The following is a 21,341-nucleotide window of genomic DNA, read 5'->3' as shown; positions in this document are numbered from 1 at the left end:
GTTGAGAATAGAGTACCACTGGAATGATGGAAGATGGAGTGATGAAGTTGAGGGTGATACAGTAGGTTTTGGCATCATGTACACAGCAATTTCTTTTTACAAATCCCCTCTCTTTACAAATTGAGATTTATTTGTACTTTGTTTTTATTTGTCATTAGTGCATGGGTAGAAAAAGAAACATATATTTAGGAAATCAAACAGGACAAAGGGATAAGCTAGTGAACATCAAGATTACACTCTCAATATATGATTCCAACATCCTGCAATTATAAGTTCCAGTTAGTTGAAATGGAACTCAATGTATAATTAAAAGGGAGCAGAAATAACTTATTCATAACAGAAATGTCAAGCTACGTACATGTATTCTGCATTGCACGGGTAGGATATTGCTATGGAAAAATTTGCAATCCTTTCTCCTAAATTCTGGGGTTGAAGCAGGGGTGAAATGTAAAATTTGCTACTACCGGTTCTGTGGGCGTGGCTTGGTGGTGGTGGGGTAATGTGACTGGGTGGGGGTGGCCAATTTTTTTTTTTTACTTTTAAAAGCATTTTTTCTACAACCCCTTTGGCCAAAGGGGTTGTAAAAAATGTTTTTAAAAGCCTCTGATGATCAGGCAACTCAGCTGGGATCGCCAGAGGAGCCTTTTAAAAGCATTTTTTCTTCAGCCAAAGAGGTTGTAAAAAAGTGCTTTTAAAAGCCTCTGATGATCCCAGCTGAGCCGCGTGATCATCAGAGGCTTTTTTTTAAACTTTTAAAAGCATCTTTTCGGCCAAAGAAAAAATGCTTTTAAAAGTTAAAAAAAACCCTCTGATGATCGCACGGCTCAGCTGGGAATGAGGGGGTGGCAGGGATTTTTGCCATTGCTACCGGATCGGGCGATCCGGTCCAAACCGGGAGCATTTCACCCCTGGGTTGAAGTCTTGATCCACTGGAATAGATTTTATGCATTAATCATTGGAAGGACCACAGAAAATGGAACAGATCAAAACAAAATGTAATTATATATATATATAAAACTTAAACTACTGCATTTTTTCTTTACTTGCCATTAAATATGGCAAGTCAAAATTGTTTTGATCATACTTACCATCAGAAGGTGGGCACAATCCACAAAGAATGTTCATTAATGTCGTTTTGCCAGTTCCACTATGTCCAAGTAATGCTGTAATCTGGCCCTCATATATATCAAAAGATAAATCTAATAAAATAATGATATGATTATGCTAAAAGAGGAGAAGTCAATTATATTATACCACACTAATAATCATTACATTACTATTAAACATTAAGACACATAATATAAAACTGCATTCACCTTTGAAAAACAATTTCTGTTTAACATAATATCAACATAATAAACTCAGATTATTTAATGTGCCACTGAACAGGAACTTGCCAACATGCAAGTTTCTAGTTATCAGAAGACAAGAAAACCCCACTTAAACTTCAAGAATTTTTATTGCAATAAATAGTTGAAAATACCAAAATTCTTACTTTTTAAAGCCTCCACAGTTTCACCCTTTTTAACAAAAGATTTCTGGACAGAGTTGATTCTGAAAGAAAACATGGTAATTCAATTTTTTTTTAATGAAAGCTAAACTCTGATCATATTTCAGCAAGATAAAAGCAAGCAATGTGAAAGAATCATCATGTTAGCATGAATATTACTGAAATCTAAATTAATGGTAACTGAAGACTCACGAAGCATAGTTGAAAGTTTCTAAGTTTCTGAGAGCTCTTAAGTAAGGAACATGTCTAAATTCAGTATCCTATTTTTCCCTTGGATTTTAATTTTCTTGTCAACATAAGAAATAGTTGAATTCAGTATAATACTGCTATTAAAGGTGAAAGGGCACATTTCTTAATTCTAAAGACACTATATATCACTTACAGAACATCTGCTCAACGACTTTAACATTGATTCCCAATGGAAAGCCAAATGGGTCACTGAATGCCCAGATATCGGTAGATAGATAAATGACTACACAAAAGGTCAGCAATGGATAATACTGAAAAGGATGATGATGTCTGCTGGGACTCTGTATAAATGGGGGAATAGTATCCCCCTCTAATTATGACTGCTGGATCTCACGCCAAACTGTAGATCACATCGTGATTGGCTGAGGGCATATACCAGTCCAGTATCTGATTTTTAACATAAAGGATGCTGCACTTCAATGGTTACACAGCCTAGAGACTTTGGTATTTGAACATAGAAATTTTTAACATTTATATTTTACTGTGTTTTACTAATCTAGGTCAAATATTAATATATATTGCTAGTCTCTGTATGACATGCCATACTCTAAATAAACAAATAAATCCATGTTTGAAATACTAAAGGAAAAAAGTTGGCAGAACAGTTCTACATGTGTGTTTGAAAGGATATGGGTCAATTTGTTTTAATACTAATTCACGCACAAAGATTTCCTAAGCACCTAGTAAAACAACTTTCATTATATTGAATACAAACCACCATAATTTGCTCTTTAGAAAGTTTCTACATGTTGAACATTCAGGCTGTTGTAGCTACTTTATTTGCCTCAGCCTCTCGGCAAAAATTACCATCTGACTATGTTTATTTTATTTTATTTATTTATTTATTATATTTGTATACCGCCCTTCTCCCGAAGGACTCAGGGCGGTTCACAGCCAATAAAAAACACAATACATAGAATACAAATTAAAAACTATATAAAAAACTGATTCAATAACGGCCTAAAAATTTAGATACAATTTAAAACCCCATTTAAAACCCCCAATTAAAACCCATAAATTTAAAAAACTAACCCAGTCCTGCGCAGATGAATAAATGCGTTTTAAGCTCGCGACGAAAGGTTCGGAGGTCCGGAAGTTGACGGAGTCCCAGGGGGAGTTCGTTCCAGAGGGCGGGAGCCCCCACAGAGAAGGCCCTTCCCCTGGGCGTCGCCAGACGACACTGTCGCGCCGACGGCACCCTGAGGAGTCCCTCTCTGTGAGAGCGCACGGGTCGGTGGGAGGTATTCGGTAGCAGTAGGCGGTCCCGTAAATAGCCCGGCCCTATGCCATGGAGCGCTTTGAAGACGTTCACCAAAACCTTGAAGCGCACCCGGAAGGCCACAGGTAGCCAGTGCAGTCTGCGCAGGATAGGTGTCACGCGGGAGCCACGAGGGGCTCCCTCTATCACCCGCGCAGCCGCGTTCTGGACTAACTGAAGCCTCCGGATGCCCCTCAAGGGGAGCCCCATGTAGAGAGCATTGCAGTAATCCAGTAATGTTTGACGTTTTACTTTTATGATCAATTACATGCTTGCTATATACAACTCACATATGTAATGCAATTCCTACATGTAGACAGCATGGTTGATTTTTACACATAATGGGATGACCAGATTAATTTATGCTTACTGACCATTAATTAAAATTATATTTTATAAACACTGATAGTTTCAGTGTTGTTGTTTTTTTTGCATTTATATCCCGCCCTTCTCCGAAGACTCAGGGCGGCTTACATTATGTCAAGCAATAGTCTTCATCCATTTGTATATTTATATACAAAGTCAACTTATTGCCCCCAACAATCTGGGTCCTCATTTTACCTACCTTATAAAGGATGGAAGGCTGAGTCAACCTTGGTCCTGGTGGGGCTTGAACCTGCAGTAATTGCAAGCAGCTGCTGTTAATAACAGACTGTCTTACCAGTCTGAGCCACAGAGGCCCTGCTATATCCTTGCTATAATTCATTATCTATCTAACCCAATTTTGTGATTTAGTAGAGAAATGACTATTTTTTTTTCTAAAGTGAACCTTCTCTTTGCCAACAATTAAAAAAAAAAAAGATTTCTCAGAGTATCTGGATTGATGCTCTAAACCAGGTCTTCAAACTTCTTTGAAGCAGCTTCAAACAGCATAGCTGGCTGGAGAATTCTGGAAGTTGAAGTCTACAAGTCTTAAAGCTGCCAAGTTTGGGGACCACTGCTCTAAACAGAATGCTCACAACATTGAAAAACCACATTCCTTCAAGCTTTGTGTGGTCACTTCAAGGGTCTTTGTGCATACACAGTCAAGCAGTGACTGTTCAAATTTATAATGGTACTGAATGAGTACTACTTATGACTGGTCCTTGTCTTTATGAAAGTCACAGCATCCCTGTGGTCATATGATTGCAATCCCATGCTTGCTCAGCATTCTGCTTGCAATTACAATTTTGCAGTGTCCTACAGTCATGTGATCACCATTTGCAGTCTTCACTGCCAGCTTCCAATAGGCAAAGTCAATGGGGAAGCTGGCAAAAGGTCGCAAATGGTGACGTGATATCATGGTTAATGACACTATGGGGTCACTTAAGAATGGCCGTTGCTTAGCAATGTGGTCATGTTACATTACATTTTTCACTGGATCACTTTGAGATGATCCAGCCCCGGTTACCATCATTAAGTGAGGATTACCTGAATGCTTTCTTTATTGTTGTTGCCAAAGCAAAATGATTCACATGACATAAAAACAGCCTTAAAACAGCTGGGTCAAATATTGACATGGTGCTTAAATGCTCTAAGCAAAAAGTTTGGAAGTAGGTTTTTCTTTTGCAAAGTGAATTCTTTATACAGTCTTTAAAAAAAACCTCTTCCCTTCATGGAATTCACATATGAAATTCATTACATAATATTTACATTGCATGCACTCAAATCCTCAAACTCAATCTTAGTCCAGAGTTGCTGATCATGCAAACTTCTGAGTAATCAAACTTAGGTAAGAAATTTCAAATTAGGTAAAGAAATATTAACACCTGGCTTTAGCAGTTGAAAGGAAACCACAGAATAGCCAATCATACCTGATAGCTTCTTTTCCTTGAAACTCTGATGATACGGCTTCAATGATCTCATTGAAATCTAAGTTCCCGTTAATATTGCTTTCATACAATTCTTTGTAATTTTTTGTTCTCTTTGACCAAAATGAGGGCTTGAGAAAGAAAAAAAAATGTCTACGCAATCCATATTCTCCTGAACAATAAAAGAAAAATAACATCTACAAATATTAAATGCTGCTAGTTATAATATATTATAAACATTTAAAAGATATATGTTCACTTATGCTGGTCTACGATTTAATTATTTTCATTAATTATAGGTAGTCCTCAACTTATAACCATAACTGAGCCCAAAATTTCTGCTGCTTAGTGAGACAATTGTTAAGTGAGTTATGCCTCATTTTATGACCCTTCTCAGCACCACTGTTGAGTGTATCACTGCAATTGTTAAGTTAGTCACATGGTTAAGTCAATCTGGCTTCCCTATTGGTCTTTACTTGTCAGAAGGTCACGGAAGGTCTGCAAGGCACTGCAACTGTCATAAATACGAGTCAGTTGCCAAGTGTCTGAATTTTGATTACATTACCAGGGGGATGCTGCAATGGCTGTAAGGGTGAAAAACGGTCATAAGTCATTTTTTTCAGTACTGTTGTAACTTTGGTCACTAAACAAACTGTTGTAAGCGAGGACTACCTGTATCAAATTTCAGAAAAAGAACATGGTCCTAAATGTTCAGTATAAAATAAATCAACACTCTATTGCTCAAATAGATCAAGAAGTATATCACTGGGTTCATATAATTCACTATGCCAAAATGCAGATTATTTGAGTTTTCTTTATGAGATATTCAACAACATACTATTTAAGAAATGGCTTAACTGTTGTGGTCCGCCAGCAGCCTGCGGAGCTGGCAACGGAGTCAGAAAAGCAATGAAGCTGAGGAAGAACATGGGCCAGTCCTGGAGGCTGGGGAAGGCCCAGATGAGGGCTCTGCGTCAGAGGCAGAGATGGGGCCAGGGCCATCTGGGAGTGATGTGCAGACTGCGGAGCCTCCAGAGGCCGACAGTAGTGAGGCAGAGGAACAGGAGGAGCCTATTACTAGTGCACGCATGAGAAGAGCTGCCAGAAGGCAAGAGCAGCTAAAGCAAAGAGGATGACTCGGGAGCAGAGCCAAGACATGATTGGCCCCTCCCATAAGGCTTAAAAGACCAGCAATGGCATTTGGGCTCTTTGCCAGAAAGCAATATTGATAGCCTTGCTCCTTGTCTTGCTGCATTTATTTCTTGTTGGCATCTTCTGCTTTTGAACTTTTGTCAAGAAAAGCCTTTGGTGGTTTGCCTAATTAGACCAAGATTGGTGATAAGACTGAAGAATTGTGTTATGAAGAATTTGCTTTGATTTAGTTTGGACTATGCTGAGAATGAGTTAATTCTCAGTTGTTCTAATAAAGTCTGTTTGTTTTTGGACTGACTGCATTACTGCTACCTACTTGGGCCTGGGTCACAACATTAACATTCAGAATGAACCCATCTGTGGTGAACTTTTTTTTTAATGTAACATGGGTATACATGAAATAAACTATGCACAATAAAATTCATCAACTGGCAGAATTTATTCTCATGCATTCCAAGTATTTATACTTTCTGATGCCTTTGATACATTAGAAAGTTGCAAATGCAATGTGCAAGTAAAAGTTTTACTTATAACTTTAACTCCATGGTTAAGTATTTTCTCTACCTCAACATACAGAGAAATGTTCTCTGTTAAACTAGAAGTGGTTTTGGACTGGAATATAATTATATGCACTTTAAACAGAATGGCAAATTCTGATTTGCTGACAACCTAAAACTAAAAACAGACATCTGAATGTAAATTGCTATTTTTTGATTAAATCAAACAACTTCCAACTTTTCAAGAGAAAAGGTATAAAGAAACAGTTCAAATATCTAATAAACTCTCTTAAGAGTTATTCATACGTTTTTGCTGAGTTTCTCTGAAATAAGGGTTATGTTATAATTATAATGGCTAAAGCAGTTAGTTCAGGCTTATTACGTGTCAATTTAAAAAAAAAAACTGTTTATTTATTTATTTATTTATTTTGTCACAACAATATATGTAGGTATCATACAAAGAATTATATAGTATATAATAAACTGAATAAATATATATAATATATAATAAACTGAATGTTATATTGTAATACATATGAAATAACACCACAAACAGTCATAAATTTAACTTTCAACAAATGTACTAATGCTATGAAGCAATCATACTAGTTTTGTATCAAGTACTCGGATTGCAAAAAAAAATCCCTGCAGAGAAATGCACTGATCCTTCAGAATGTAGGTATTGCTACAACTACCGTATATACTCGAGTATAAGCCGAGTTTTTCAGCACATTTTTTGTGCTGAAAAACGTCCCCTCGGCTTATACTCGGGTCTATACGGCTTATACTCAAGTTTTTTTTTTAAGCCCCTCGGCTTATACTCGAGTATATACGGCTTATACTCGAGTTTTTTTTTTTCTTTTTTTCACATTTTACCGGACTGAAGCCCTGCCGGTGCAGTGAGAGGGCGGGGCGGGGGAGCCGCCAGCCTTCTCAGCTGAGGGAGGGAGGGTTTCCCCAACCGGTAGGTGCCTCATTTCCCACCCTCGGCTTATACTCGAGTCCCCAGTTTACCCCAGTTTTTGGGGTAAAATTGGGGACCTCGGCTTATACTCGGATCGGCTTATATTCGAGTATATACGGTATATATAAAATGCACATTGTTGATACATATATTTTGAATTCTGAATCCAGTGCAGATCAAATAAATGATTCTAGTTGAAATCTTTTTTTCTTAGTCAGACATTCAATCATACCTGGAATAACCTGATCCAAGTAAACTGCTAATAGCAGATAAAGCACACTGTCAAGAGCCAGGAGCAGTATAGCAATAATAAGTGGATAAGGTCCGTAAGTTAAATTTGAAAAATTAACTCCTTCTTCATAATCTTCTAAGTGCATAACCTGCAAACAAATATGGAATTTGAATATTATTTGGAATACCATCATAGCATTAAAATATTAGGGAAGTAATTAACATTTAGGGCACTCCATTGCAAATTAGCACAACTTGGCACCTAAGAATTCTTCCATTTTAGCAATGAACTTGAAACCACTTTATTCTTAAGGATTCATCATTGATCTGGTTTAGCTTGGGTATTTTGGATACAGCTTGTTTATTGTTTACTTTTATAATTAGCTTTACCCATACTAATTTTAATATTCTTGAAGTTAATTCTTATCTTCAAACTCAGGCAATTAATATTTATATTAAAAATAAGCACACATTTACTGCACATATAAGCATCATCGTGTTTTCAAATGGTCATAGGCTTTTATCCTGTTGATCCACAGTTTTGATTGGAAATTTCAAAACTTGGCTATATTGCAACCTTGCTTTTTGATCTGAAATGTCATATAAACTAGTGACTGTCATGAAAAAAAACCATTAAGCAATATTAAGCAATACAATGATCAGAATATAGCATGCAAACATTTACTACAGAAATAGCTTCCAGAGAAGAACAGTAGCTGTTGTTCCTGCTGTAACGTAATGAATTTATTATGACCTAAATGTCAGGGTTTACATCAAAAATATGAAATGTTTGTGAAATGTGAAATGTTTCACAAAAGCGTAGTTGATAAAGCTTCTAAACAAGATTGCAACTAATAATCATTTCCTACGTATCGGTAGTCTTCAGCTTATGTCCACTGCTTCAGCTCGAAGTTACAAAACTAGTGCTGAAAAAATAGATTTATGATCAGTCCTTGATGTTTGGACTGCTGTGATATGGTTGTGATCTGGGTGCTTGGGTCATGATTACACTGCAGCAAGCTGCATTACATGATCACATTTGTGACCTTCCTTGCTGTCTTCTCACAAGCAAAATAAATGGGGAAGCCAACAGGGAAGGTCGCAAGACACCCCAGTAAATCACTTTCACCACCTTTTCTCACAAGGAGCCCACTATGGACTATAAGATTTCAGAGTCTCCTATTCTGTAGCACCCAACGCCAACCACTCTATAGCATGTGATTGCCTGTGGCACTCCCTCCTTCCTGTGGCCCCTGTATGGCTTCTGCCAATTTGCCCTTGGCCTTCACCAGCCCTCCTGTGACCCCACTGACCTGCTTGTGCTTCCTAGCACTCATCTGCCGCACTGCCCACACTTTTTACCTCAGAGTCTTGCCTCTTCCTATTTAATGACCCAAACCACACGTTTGGGAGTTATAGCAATAGTAATAGCACTTAAGACTTATGTATTGCTCCATTATACTGTATTACACTGTGAGTATCAGCATATTGCCTCTAACAATCTGGGCCCTCATTTTACTGATCTTGAAAGGATGGAAGGCTGAGTCAATCTTGAGCCCCGTTGAGATCAAACTCCAGATTGTAGGAAGAGTTTGCCTGCAATACTGCATTCTAACCACTGCACTGCCAGTGCTCCTGGGTTTTGATAGCAACTTGGACCCCTATCACTAAGAAGTGTGGTTACATGACCTGTGCTTTATCATTGCATTGCTTAACAACAACAACTGTCTGATATCTTTCAATTCCTATTCTATGGTTATTAGTTTGTTACACAAACCAGTCCTTGATTTTTAAAAAAAGTATTTTTAACTGATAAAGAAAATAGCAAGTAACATGTTTACTGCAAGTATAGAACAAGGCAAATACTATATCTATGCCTGACTTTCTCTCACTAGTGTCTATAGCTGGGATTTGAACCATAAAAAGTTGTATAGCAATATGCAAATAATGTATTTTACTAACCTGTGCAACACCAATTAAAAATGTGCATTGACACAGAGGGCTTACCAGCCACACAAAGGATTTTGGAATATCCTCTACCAGGAAAATTGTCAGACCCACAATACCAAAAGCCAGGGTTGACAAAAACTCAACTGTACCAACATGTTTTGATTTTTTGAAAAGAGGAGTCAGCATGAATGCAAAGAAAACCTAAACAGAAATGAAACAATTATTTCAATGCATTAGAAACTTTACAGTAAAATGCTGAAATGATGGTCTCTATGTTGATATCGCAACAATTAGAATCATTAAAATTTAACGTACCAATGGTTTTCATTGGATTGATATATTTTTTTAATTTTCAAATTACGTGTTTTGGGGTGTCCAGAGGATTTAAAAGTCAGAGATGATCAAGGTATTTATAAATTTCTAGATAGAATAATTTGGCTTTCATAGACTGCAATATTCAATTTTACTTTATGCATAAGTAAAAATATATAACGTAATATATAAAAGGATTCTACTAAAGGCAAGTTAGGTTTTCATTGTGAGTTGAAAAAATAATACTGTATCCAAGGTCAAATTACCTTTTCAAACAGAGCCCTTTCCAGTTCAGGAATGTCAGTGACTGAGAAACAACTGAAGTCATGACATTCTATGGGTTTTTTTAGTTTTGTTAATTGATGTGTAAGTAATTAAAAATGAGGATAGCAATGTGCTGATTACATAATTTGCACAACTGCTCCTTTATAAGAATGGGCAACAAATTCAATATACAGAGCCAGACATATAATAATGTCATGTTATTTACATAACTTTGATATTAGTGCATTTTGGACTACATAAATATTTGTTATTAATAGTGATGTCTGTAATCATCACAAAACATCACAGGTCTGAAGACAGAAAACACTTAGGTAAATCAGAAAGTATACTCAAAACAAAAACAAGAAGCAATATCTGTTAAGCAATCTAAGCAAATAAAATTGCATCAGACCTCTGCCAACTATCATTCAATGAAAAGAAAACCATAGCAGCAGCAAATTGCGTATGTAGGTCAAATAAGACTCAAACATTACTGGTAACCACAATATAATAACAATGACCACACACACACACACACACACACACAAACACTTACGGAAGATATTCCATACAGGAAAAAAAGAAGAAATATCACAAAGCTGCTACTTTTGGGGAAAAGCGAAGAGAATGTTGCAATGACCGACATAAGAAGAGACATGACAAACATCAGACTGGTGTACAGTAGAACCCAAGAAAGCCTAAAAAAGAAAACATACAATGAAGATTCATGAATTCAAAGCTATAAGTATTACTACACAAAAATAACTTACCTCTGCTTCAAAGATCAGCAATCTTTTCAAGCAGCAGGCACCATCATGCTATTTTGCATAATGTTGCAAGACATCAAAAAAATAAATTTAACAAATGTAAAAGGCAGAAATCTTGTGGTGTTTAATATAGCAACAGATATTTTACCATATTTTGTTGTCTGGGAAGGTCAGCTAGTTTTGGGTTTTTTTTAATTGAGGATTCAAGGAACATAATTCAGTGGTATCAGTGATAACATAATAACTGCCCATTATTGCCAATCCATGTTCTAGCTCTTTCAAAAAACAACCATGCAATTAAAAACTGAATCTTTCGTGAACATTATCATCAATCCATCCATCCAATTTATATAGTTGCCCATTTCACCAAGTGATTTTTTTGTAGAATAAAACTAGGCTAGTCCCCTTTAAATGAAATGTTTTTAATTGAAGACTACTTGTTTTTGGCATGTCCACAGACAGTATTATGTGTAAACCAAACCATTACAATTTGTTCCACAACCTGTGTTCATAAGAAATTGATTTAGTGAATGTTATCAATGTGTCTAGGTAGCCCATTAATATTCATGCAACCTAACATGAAGAATTACAGAATTCTGCAAAACTGTTAATACAAAAGATAAAAGCTTTGCAAATATCTAGGCAAGTAAAGGTAAGTAGTAAGTATCTAGTAGGACTTCAAAGTCTTTTGTGTGCAATTCCGAAAAGATGCTCTAGAGCAGTGGTCACCGACCGGTGGTCCGTGGACCACTGGTGGTCCCTGAGAAAATGTTGGTGGTCCATGGTGCACCCGGATCGAGGAGCTGCTCCCAGATAAGCAATGGCCAGTCCTGTGACTAGAGCTCTGGAAAATGGGATTGGCCAGGCAGCTCGTGGTGAGGCTGTAAATCTCCGTTGTTGAGGGAGGTTCGGGCAATTTGTAACTTTGCAGCACAGCCCTCACCGGAATGAGATAATGGTGCAAGGGGGGGTGGCAGTGCAGGCAGGTCGAAGACACAGGTGGCGGGAACCCCGGGCTGTTTCTTTCCCCTGCTGTAGCTTCCTGTCAGCTGAACCCACCAGTGGCTGTCCCTGCTCCTCGCCCTCCCTTCCTAGTCACTCCTCGCCTGGCAAGGGAAGGGGGGGAATGGAGATTCACTCCATATTCCAGAGCGGGAGCTGGATCTCGAGGGTGTTTCTTCTGGCCCTTGTTGGTGCTCCTGTACCTCAGTCTCTCGGGGAGACGCTTGACTTCCTCTCAGCCCCAAGACACTGGCTGGCCCATGTGATGATAGAGAGAAAGAGAATGAGAGAGAGAGAATGAGAGAGAATGAGAATGAGAATGAGACAGAAAAAGAGAATGAGAGAGAATGAAAGCACCGCCTTTTTGGAAGAAGTACGGGGATGGGGCCAAAGGGGGATGTCTTGCATTAAGTATCAACACCTCTCCCTCAATTTCACAAGGTCGGTGCAGCAGGCAGTGGTCCTTCCCAGCGCGTCTTCTTTCTCCGGAGCACTCCGCCCCTTCCCTCTTCTAACCGCCTCCTCCTCTTGGAGTCTCTGGGCTGCTTACTCAGCCGAAGGGAAAACTCGAAGGGTGCTCCACTGCCTGGCTTGCCCGCCTTCCTGGGGATGTTGCCCAGGAGGGCCACTCTCTTTGTAGCTCTTGCTGGAAGCCACCTGGCTCTGAAAGGGACGTGTGGAGAATCAGAATGAGAGAGACAGACAGAGAGAATGAGAGTGGAGGGGAGAGAGAAAGAGAGAATGAGAAAGAGTGGGGGAGAAAGAGAGGGGGGAGAGAGAAAGAGAGAGAAAGAGTGCGGGAGAGAGAGAAAGAGGGGTGAGAGAGAAAGAGAGGGAGAGAGAGACAGAGAGGAGAGAAAGAGAATGAAAGAGAAAGAGTGGAGGGGGAGAGAAAGAGATGAGAGAGAGAATGAGAGAGAATGAATGGGAGAGCAAGGGAGAGAGGGGAGAAAGAGAAAGAGGGAGAGAGAGAGAGAGAGAGGAGAGAAAGGGGGGGAGAGAGAAAGAGAGATGAGAGAATGAGTGGGAGAGAGAGAAAGGGGGGGGAGAGAATGAGAGAGAAAGAGTAGGAGAGAGAGGGGAGGGGGAGAAAGAGAGAAAGAGAGAGGAGGGACAGTGCCTGAAGGACCCCATTCTGTCACTGGGAGCCCAGGCGCTTCAGCAAGTGGCGGGCTGGATTCGTATTAGTGGTCCACAGGATTTAAAATTATGGACTTAGTGGTCCCTGAGGTCCAAAAGGTTGGGGACCCCTGCTCTAGAGCACAGGAACAAGAATTTGTTTGCAAACTATCTTCTTGGGAAAAGATGCTGTTGTCTTAAGAGTTACAGGCAGGCACTACATTCATACCTATGCACATTCCAAAACAGCCTTTGGAAAGCATATCCAAAACACCATACAACTCAAGTCATCATTGACCCCAGCAGAGGAAGCGGCAATAATATTAAAACATATTTTAATTGTGTAGCAATTGTTTCATGACTATCTGGATTTTTCAAGAAAATAGAGGAATACCTTGAGACCTGTCCTTTACACAAAAGTGTCATTGCGCTGGAAAAATCCTTTTATAGTATCTTAAAATAAAGTTCATTGAATTTTCCCAAAATTTTCTTTTTTATCTTCTTGCTGCATCAATTCAAGATGCTTCTAAATTCACAAGTATACAAGTGTATTTTTCTATGTATCGCTAATATATAAGAGAGCCATGGTGGCATAGTGGTTAGAATGCAATTCTGCAGGCTGTTCGATTCTCACTGGCTCAAGGTTGACTCAGCCTTCCATCCTTCTGAGATCGGTAAAATGAGGACCCAGATTGTTGGGGGCTATAGGCTGACTCTGTAAACCACTTAGAGAAGGCGGCAAAGGACTGTGAAGTGATATATAAATCTAAGTTTTATACAGAGGTGAAATGCTCCTGGTTCTGACTGGATCTCGTGATCCGGTAGCAATCGTGACCGGTGATTCAGCGATCCCCCGGCGACACCCGCTGCCCAGGTTTCATTACTTCCTGGTTTTAACCAGGAAGTAACATGTTTTTTACCTTCTGTGCATGCACTGGTTTTGTGCATGTGCTGAAGGTCTGTGCGTGCTTGTAATGCGCGCGCATGAGCAAAGCAAGCATGCACGGCATGTGGACTTCCACTTGTCATCTTCAGACTAGTGCTTACAACTTCGTGCTTGTGCGAGCAAAGCATGGTCAGAGCTGCCGTCTCTCTATAAATACTGGTGGGGAGGTGTGGAGTGTTGGCTTTGTTGCTTGTTGGCTGTGTGGTTGCATCTTGATTGGTAGGTGGAGTGGATGTTTGCAGATTAGTTGGCTGTTTTGTAGCATCCTGTGTGGATGTGGTCCTAGTTGTGTGCCCATTAGTTTTCTGTAACAACCTGGGTAATGGGCTATGTGGAAACGTCCTGAGTTCTGGGAATGTGACCTCCTGTAATGGTAATGGGCTGTGTGCCAAGACCTACATACCTATATCTGTGAAAACCTACAAAAACATACACACACACACACACACACACACACAATTTTGCCTTAAATATGCAGAAATCATGTTTGTTAATATAAGTTTATTTAATATAAGTATATATAGTATATTATCTAATATCTAATATTATTTAAGGAATTTGTTTATGAAATTTATCTAAGAAATTTCAACAAAAGACTGTTTAAAACTAGGCTTTGTGATAATTAGTGCAAATCCTTCAAGAATGCTATCATAATTATTCTTTGAAATACTATTTGATGAGGGGAGGAGGGAGGGAGGGAGAGGGGGAGAGAGAGACCGAAAGTGTGGAACTAAAACTTCTGGGAATGTTATTTAGAGGAAAAGATAGCTGCAAATGGACATATTTCCTTTTTTAAATCAGACTCCCCCAAATTTTCCAGAAGAAGAAAACTAGACATCTCTATCATATTAGTTACATTTTTAAAAAAGGAGAGGGGGTAGGAAAGCCTCTGCAGTTCCACCAATCAAGTGCTTCATGCATCCTCTTTACATCTGCCCTCAATTTAAAGCTTTGTCACGCATATGCACCGAAAGAATCTGCAAACAAGCATTAGTCAGTTTTTTAAAGCATTCAGCATAACAGTATCATCTAGAAAAGCAAATCAGCTTACATTTAAAGAGACATTTCTAAATAAACTTTGTACGTTTACAAAGTAATTCTGATAACATATATACACAGTGATAATAGACCAGAAAACAGAAAAAACAATGGCTACCAACCTGCCTTCCATTGAGGACCTGTATACTGCGTGAGTCAAAAAGAGGGCTGTGAAAATGTTTACAGACCCCTCGCATCCTGGACATAAACTGTTTCATCTCCTACCCTCAAAACGATGCTATAGAGCACTGCACACCAGAACAACTAGACACAAGAACAGTTTTTTCCCCGATGGCCATCACTCTGCTAAACAAATAATTCCATCAACACTGTCAAACTATTTACTAAATCTGCACTACTATTAATCTTCTCATTGTTCCCATCACCCATCTCCTTCCACTTGTGATTGTATTACTGTAACTTTGTTGCTTGTATCCTTACAATTTATATTAATATTGATTGTTTCCTGATTGCTTATTTGTACCCTATGACTATTATTAAGTGTTGTACCTTAGAATTCTTGATGAACATATCTTTTCTTTTATGTACACTGAGAGCATATGCACCAAGAAAAATTCCTTGTGTGTCCAATCACACTTGGCCAATAAAAAAAAAAAATCTATTCTATTCTATTCTAGACTAGAGATGATATAATTGTGACCAAAGACTGCAAACATTTCAAGTGTCATTTTTATTTTCAAAATTACATCTCATTCTTCACATAGCTCGGTGTTTAAAATATATCACAATGTAGTCATATCTATCCAAACAAAGAAATAGTCTAGGAAAGTTTGAGAGCAGCCTGAAATGTTTTCTAAAGAGAGACTTTTTTACTTTGGGACACAATCAAGATGCTGTACCTTTTCTCTCAAATTGTACAACTGAACAAGAGCTGCTGCAGTTGTTTAAAAGGAAGAGCTAAGGAACCTACTCACCAAAAGGCAGTGTCATGAAGGCCCATTATCATTAAAAATTCTTTTAATTTCTTCTCTTTTTCTGCCACAATATGGATTGCCAAGTAATAACCAAAAGGCGAAAAGGCAATCACTAAGTAAATCAGAATGATGGCACGGGGAAAATTATCTATTTCCAAAATAGCAGATTCCCCCATCATGACAGCTTTTGTTTGTTCCAGTTCTTCCAAAACTGAATGATTGGTCTTCAGCTGAAAAAAGAAAACGATTGTTAAACCAGGTTTTGGAATAGCTTCTGCTAATGAATGTTATATCCAAAGCTGTAAAACAATTTAAAACCAGTCTAATTTATCTATTTTATATCTCCACGCAAAGTATTTTGAGTTTTACAAAGGAGGTCTGGTTTATTTTATATATTTATTTTTGCTTTTTTTCTATTGGTAGCTCAAATTTTAGAATACAGAAAAAGTGGGATAAATAAAATAGGAGGGCATTAAGAAAAAAATGTTTTGTATTCTGTATTCATGGATAGAAAACTTGGTTAAAGAACAGTTACTGGATTAGGCAAAAAAAAAAACCAGCCCTATAAATCAGCTTTCTAATACATTTACATTAGCCTAGTTGCAGCCGAGTGATTTTTAGTCTGATCAGGTTGAATCCTCTTTGAGGAGACTGAATTTCAATTACTGGTAATCAGGTGAAAAAGCTATTAAGCTGTTGGCACATTGTTTGAAGCAAAAGAACCAATAGAGTTTAATTTCTGAAATTGTTGTAGTTCATAACCAGAAGTTGTTAGGTTCAGAAGCTTTTAATAATATTTTTCCCCTTTTTTTAGAAGTCATTTTATATATTGGATTAGTGGTAATTAATATATTAATCACTTTATGAATCAGATAAATATTCAGCGATATCACAAAGTAACATTGATATTTTGAAAGCTCCTTTGCCACTTTATTTTAACAAGTATTGGAACTGATCCAATCATTGCAGAATGGTTCAGTTCCTGGGCTGGATGGTTTCCAAGCGGAATGGAATAAACTGTGGTACTGACAGTTGAAATTCTATCAATAGCAAAAACAAAAGAAAACAAAAGTATTATAGATCAAGTCAATCCAGAGGAGGCACACATGACTGGGCACAAATTATTAACAGCCATGATGGTGCAGTGGTTAGAATGCAGCATTGCAAGCTAATTCTGCCATCTGCCGGCAGTTCAATTCTCATCAGCTCAAGGTTGAGTAAGTCTTCCATCCTTCCGAGGTGGGTAAAATAAGGACCCAGATTGTTGGGGGCAAAATGCAAACTCTGTAAACTACTTACAGAAGTCTGTAAAGTACTGCGAAACGGATATAATTCTAAGTGTTATTGCTTTTATATTCTGAATATATTATGCAAATGTAATTTTAGAAAGGCAGAAGTAAAAAGAATCAGAAGATAGACAGCAACAAAGTGGATGGATTCAATTAAAAGTCCTCGTCAGTGCACAGTTGGAGGATACCTAAAGAGACAGATAACCGTATTGTCCTCAACAATCAACAAGGACTTATTTTAACTGCATAATGAATTAAGCAGTCAATACAAGGAAACACAATGATATATATCATAAATCCAAAATACACTTTGTTTACATGCATGTGGCATCTCAAGCAAAAGCATTTTATATTTAGCGATTAAGTATGAACATTAATTCAAAACTCAAAACAGTTTGTGCGCTGTCTAGATTTGAAGACAAAACCATAATATGGAGACTTGATAGACAACTTTGACTAGGAAACATTTCTTCAATCAAATATAGCATTAAGGACCAGTCAAGAAGTGCTCTGTGTTCCAAATTACCTGTTGTATTTTTTTTTCAAATTCAGATCACTGCTTAGCTTAACTGCTCACTTGGATAAAGCATTTTCATATATAAGAAGTAAATATTATATTGTATTTTGACTAATACAAAAAATATTGAGTTGTACGCTAACCATTTATATTTACCTGAATAATAGCTGCATCAATGCAGATCTGGAGAGCTGTAAATCCATACTGCCAGTAGATTTCAGCTTCACATATCTTGGAAGGATTTGGACAACTGGCTGTAAAAAATTTTAAAAAAATATTTTTTTTGCTTTCTAACTATTCCACAACATCAAAAATAGGCTAATATTTCTGCCATATAGATGGAAAAAGTTACTTTATCTTCAACTAAGTAGTTATATTGGCATGAATAAACTGATCTATAATTTCATACTAGGATATAAGATTTCATACAAAATATATGAGTAAAGAAAGTCATATTTAACGTAGCCTTCTTCCAAATAGGCACTCACAAAAAAAACTCATAATGAAATTAAGACAAAAATATTACTGAGTAATAAATTATAAAAAGAATTTTACAAAAGATCACTTCTATGTCTGAAAAAAAATCAAATATTTATATATACATTTAAATACCTCTTGATTCCACATGAATTGCAGAAACGGGAACCTTTGTAGGAGGAAATCTGAGTTGATAGGACATAGAATCCTTAAATATTACACCCACAAAGTTTCGGGGACTACGAAATGTAGCCTCTTGCATTTCTTGCTCAGTTAGAAATTCTTCAGTAGTGATTCCTATAAAAGAAAAGTATTTCTTCTAATTATTTTCATCTCCGATTATTTGTACCAATGCAAGTGCAAACCTATCTGTAACTGTCTCATTTATTAACTGTAAAGTATTTTTTGGTTTACATATAACATTCAGCCTAATGTATATCTGAAGATATTGATGTCAAATTAAATTTTTAAGTCTCTGTTAAAAACGAGGGTTTTTTAAAATGAATAGAGTAACGTATACTTGCAAAATAAAAAACTTATTTTGAAAGGATCAGTTTAAGTCTATAGAATAGAATTCTGTATGCAGGTAGTTCTTCACTTACAACACTTTATTTAGCAAACATTTGAAGTTACAACAGCACTAAAAAAATGACTTATGACTTATTTTTCAGACTTATGACCATTGCAGCATCCCCATGGTCACGTGATCAAAACTCAAACACTTGGCAACTGACTCTTATTTATGACGGTTGCAGTGTCCTGAGGTCATGTGATCACCATTCGCAACCTTCTGACAAGCAAAGTCAATGGAGAAGCCAGGGTTTTTTTTATTTATTTATTTACATTTATATCCCGCCCTTCTCCGAAGACTCAGGGCAGCTTACAGTGTGTAAGGCAATGTAAGCAGTGTGTTTCACTTTAACAACCGTCTTACTAAACTTAACAACTGCAATTAATTCGCTGAACAACTGTGGCAAGAAAAGTTTGTAAAATGGGGTATAATTCACTTAACAACTGTCTCACTTAGCAAAAGAAATTTTGGGCTCAATTGCAGTCATACATTGAGGATTACCTATACTAAAAAGCATGGGTTTTCAACACAGACTGCATTATAACAAGATTATTTCATCATGAGGAACAAAGACATAAGAACAATTCTCCTGGCCAGTGCCCAGTTGGATGAGGTTTAACTCCATTGGATACATATCCAGTGGTTCTGGTCCCTGCTGTTAGGGGGCATTCATCGATTTGTTTTGTTCACATGGAACTTGCTGGATCCTAGGTGAAATTTGGATCTGCAGCCTCTGAATCTCTTTTCTATTATTAGATACATTAGAATACGGCTTTTATTATTTATTTTGTGTATTTATCACATTTGTATCCCACTCCAATCAAAAGAACGTCAATGGCTCACAAAGAGTATAGGATGACTGATTCATTTGGGACACCAGTACGAGGCATATAGCTAGAATAAGCTTTAGAAGGAAAACAAAAATAAACAAATGGGTGTTAATATAAAAGAATATTTATAAATATTTAATATGAAATAACAACGTGTGTGCTATTATATGGAAATAACATGTTTAATCTATTTTTCTAACTGCATCTTCCTAGCAAATACAAGAAAAAATATAAACATTTGGGAGAACAGAAGAGTTTGTTTATAATACCTTCTGTAAAATATTCTGCAGACATTTTGTGCATGATTTTTCTCGTCACATTGTTCACTGGTGTGTAGCCAACAACAAACTCAGAGATACTAGAGTGATCCACAGAATAAAGATCAGAATCAGGCACCTCATCATATTTCTTATTCGGATACATCATGCTCAATAATATTAGCCAGAACAAAAAGAAAAGTGGAAGCAGAATTTCCTGCACAAATAAAATCAACATGTTAAAATGGGTAACACTCAGAAACAACCACTTACAGCTGTTTATAATACTCACTGAAACAGAGTCTCTTCTTAAAAATCTGTTATTTCAGTATTTAAACATTACATATCTGGATATTTGTATAGCATTCACTAATTGCAGCATATGAGGCTAGAGAATCATTGCCTATTGGCTTATAAATGAATGGCCACAGTGCAGCATATGAGGCTAGAGAATCATATGCTGCACTAATACTGCCTACTATTCCCCATGTGATGAGAGAGAAGCTTTCTCTGAATAACATAAATCTAGACTTTTTCAAAATCTAGAGCTGAAGATGGGACAGAATTAATTTCCACTCTCTTGCAGGATGGGATTTGATTTAACTGGCACTTATTGTACAGGGACTCAGAGATAACATCTACACTCTGGCAACAACAAATTTTGATTGGCCAGCAGAGCAGGCAGTTTGCTAAATTAGTGTACTTATAAAATTAAAATAGAACATGAGGTCATCTAATGTTGAAAAGATGCACAAACCACAGTTTAATGTCCTGCTTATAGTCTTAGCATTCATATTTTCTCTGGCAAATATGAACGTTTGATAGAACAGATCATTAATAATTAAACAAGAATAATTACATGTGAAAACTTCACACATATAGCTATTTCAGTGTGGTCATAAGGCTAAGACTAATACGAATATAACATTTCAGCATGCCTTATTCAGTCACAATTACATACTTGACCCCAGGAAATGAATAACTGTCCCAGTGTCTAAGTGCAATATTGCTGAAAGAGAAGCTTAATTTTCATTTGTAAACATCCCTAACATAAAACTGGAGTTACAATCCATACCTTGTGCCCAATAAAAATGGATATGCTTAATCCAATAAAGCAAAATTATATTCTTTACACTCCAGTATATGTATCAGTATCTTAATCTGTTTTTAGTTTTTATTCTAACAGAATGAAGAGAGGAAAAACCTTGGTCCACATGATTAATCCAGTAGAATTCTATACCATACAGTATATATTGAGATTTTTATTCTCATATTGCTGGTGGTATATTAAAAAAATATTTTTAAATGATATTTGACTGCTACACTCTTTTGTTTGTGAAGCTCATGTAAGTGTAATATTGAAGCCTGGAAAAAATCCTGTAGAAAGGTATAAGCAAATCCATGATTTCTTTAAAT

The 21,341-nt window shown here is 37.1% G+C and overlaps 1 protein-coding gene across 8 annotated transcripts in view; it reads right to left on the bottom strand.

Moving 5' to 3' along the window:
* The window catches only part of LOC131193151 (cholesterol transporter ABCA5-like), an 81,485-nt gene that overhangs the window by 44,513 nt on the left and 15,631 nt on the right, over positions 1-21,341 (bottom strand). For all 8 annotated transcript variants that reach the window (XM_058173053.1, XM_058173056.1, XM_058173052.1 and 5 more), the window contains 10 exons: positions 19,938-20,142; positions 18,403-18,564; positions 17,947-18,044; positions 15,985-16,214; positions 10,734-10,875; positions 9,614-9,802; positions 7,653-7,800; positions 4,811-4,979; positions 1,496-1,554; positions 1,089-1,199 (listed from right to left, as the gene is read on the bottom strand). In XM_058173053.1, the coding sequence (XP_058029036.1) occupies positions 1,089-1,199; positions 1,496-1,554; positions 4,811-4,979; positions 7,653-7,800; positions 9,614-9,802; positions 10,734-10,875; positions 15,985-16,214; positions 17,947-18,044; positions 18,403-18,564; positions 19,938-20,142 (1,513 nt within the window). The remainder of the gene's footprint in view (positions 1-1,088; positions 1,200-1,495; positions 1,555-4,810; positions 4,980-7,652; positions 7,801-9,613; positions 9,803-10,733; positions 10,876-15,984; positions 16,215-17,946; positions 18,045-18,402; positions 18,565-19,937; positions 20,143-21,341) is intronic.

The sequence above is a fragment of the Ahaetulla prasina genome, chromosome 2 (genome assembly GCF_028640845.1).
Source record: "Ahaetulla prasina isolate Xishuangbanna chromosome 2, ASM2864084v1, whole genome shotgun sequence".
Classification (NCBI taxonomy): domain Eukaryota; kingdom Metazoa; phylum Chordata; class Lepidosauria; order Squamata; family Colubridae; genus Ahaetulla; species Ahaetulla prasina.
This window is presented reverse-complemented; position numbering and strand designations above follow the sequence as displayed.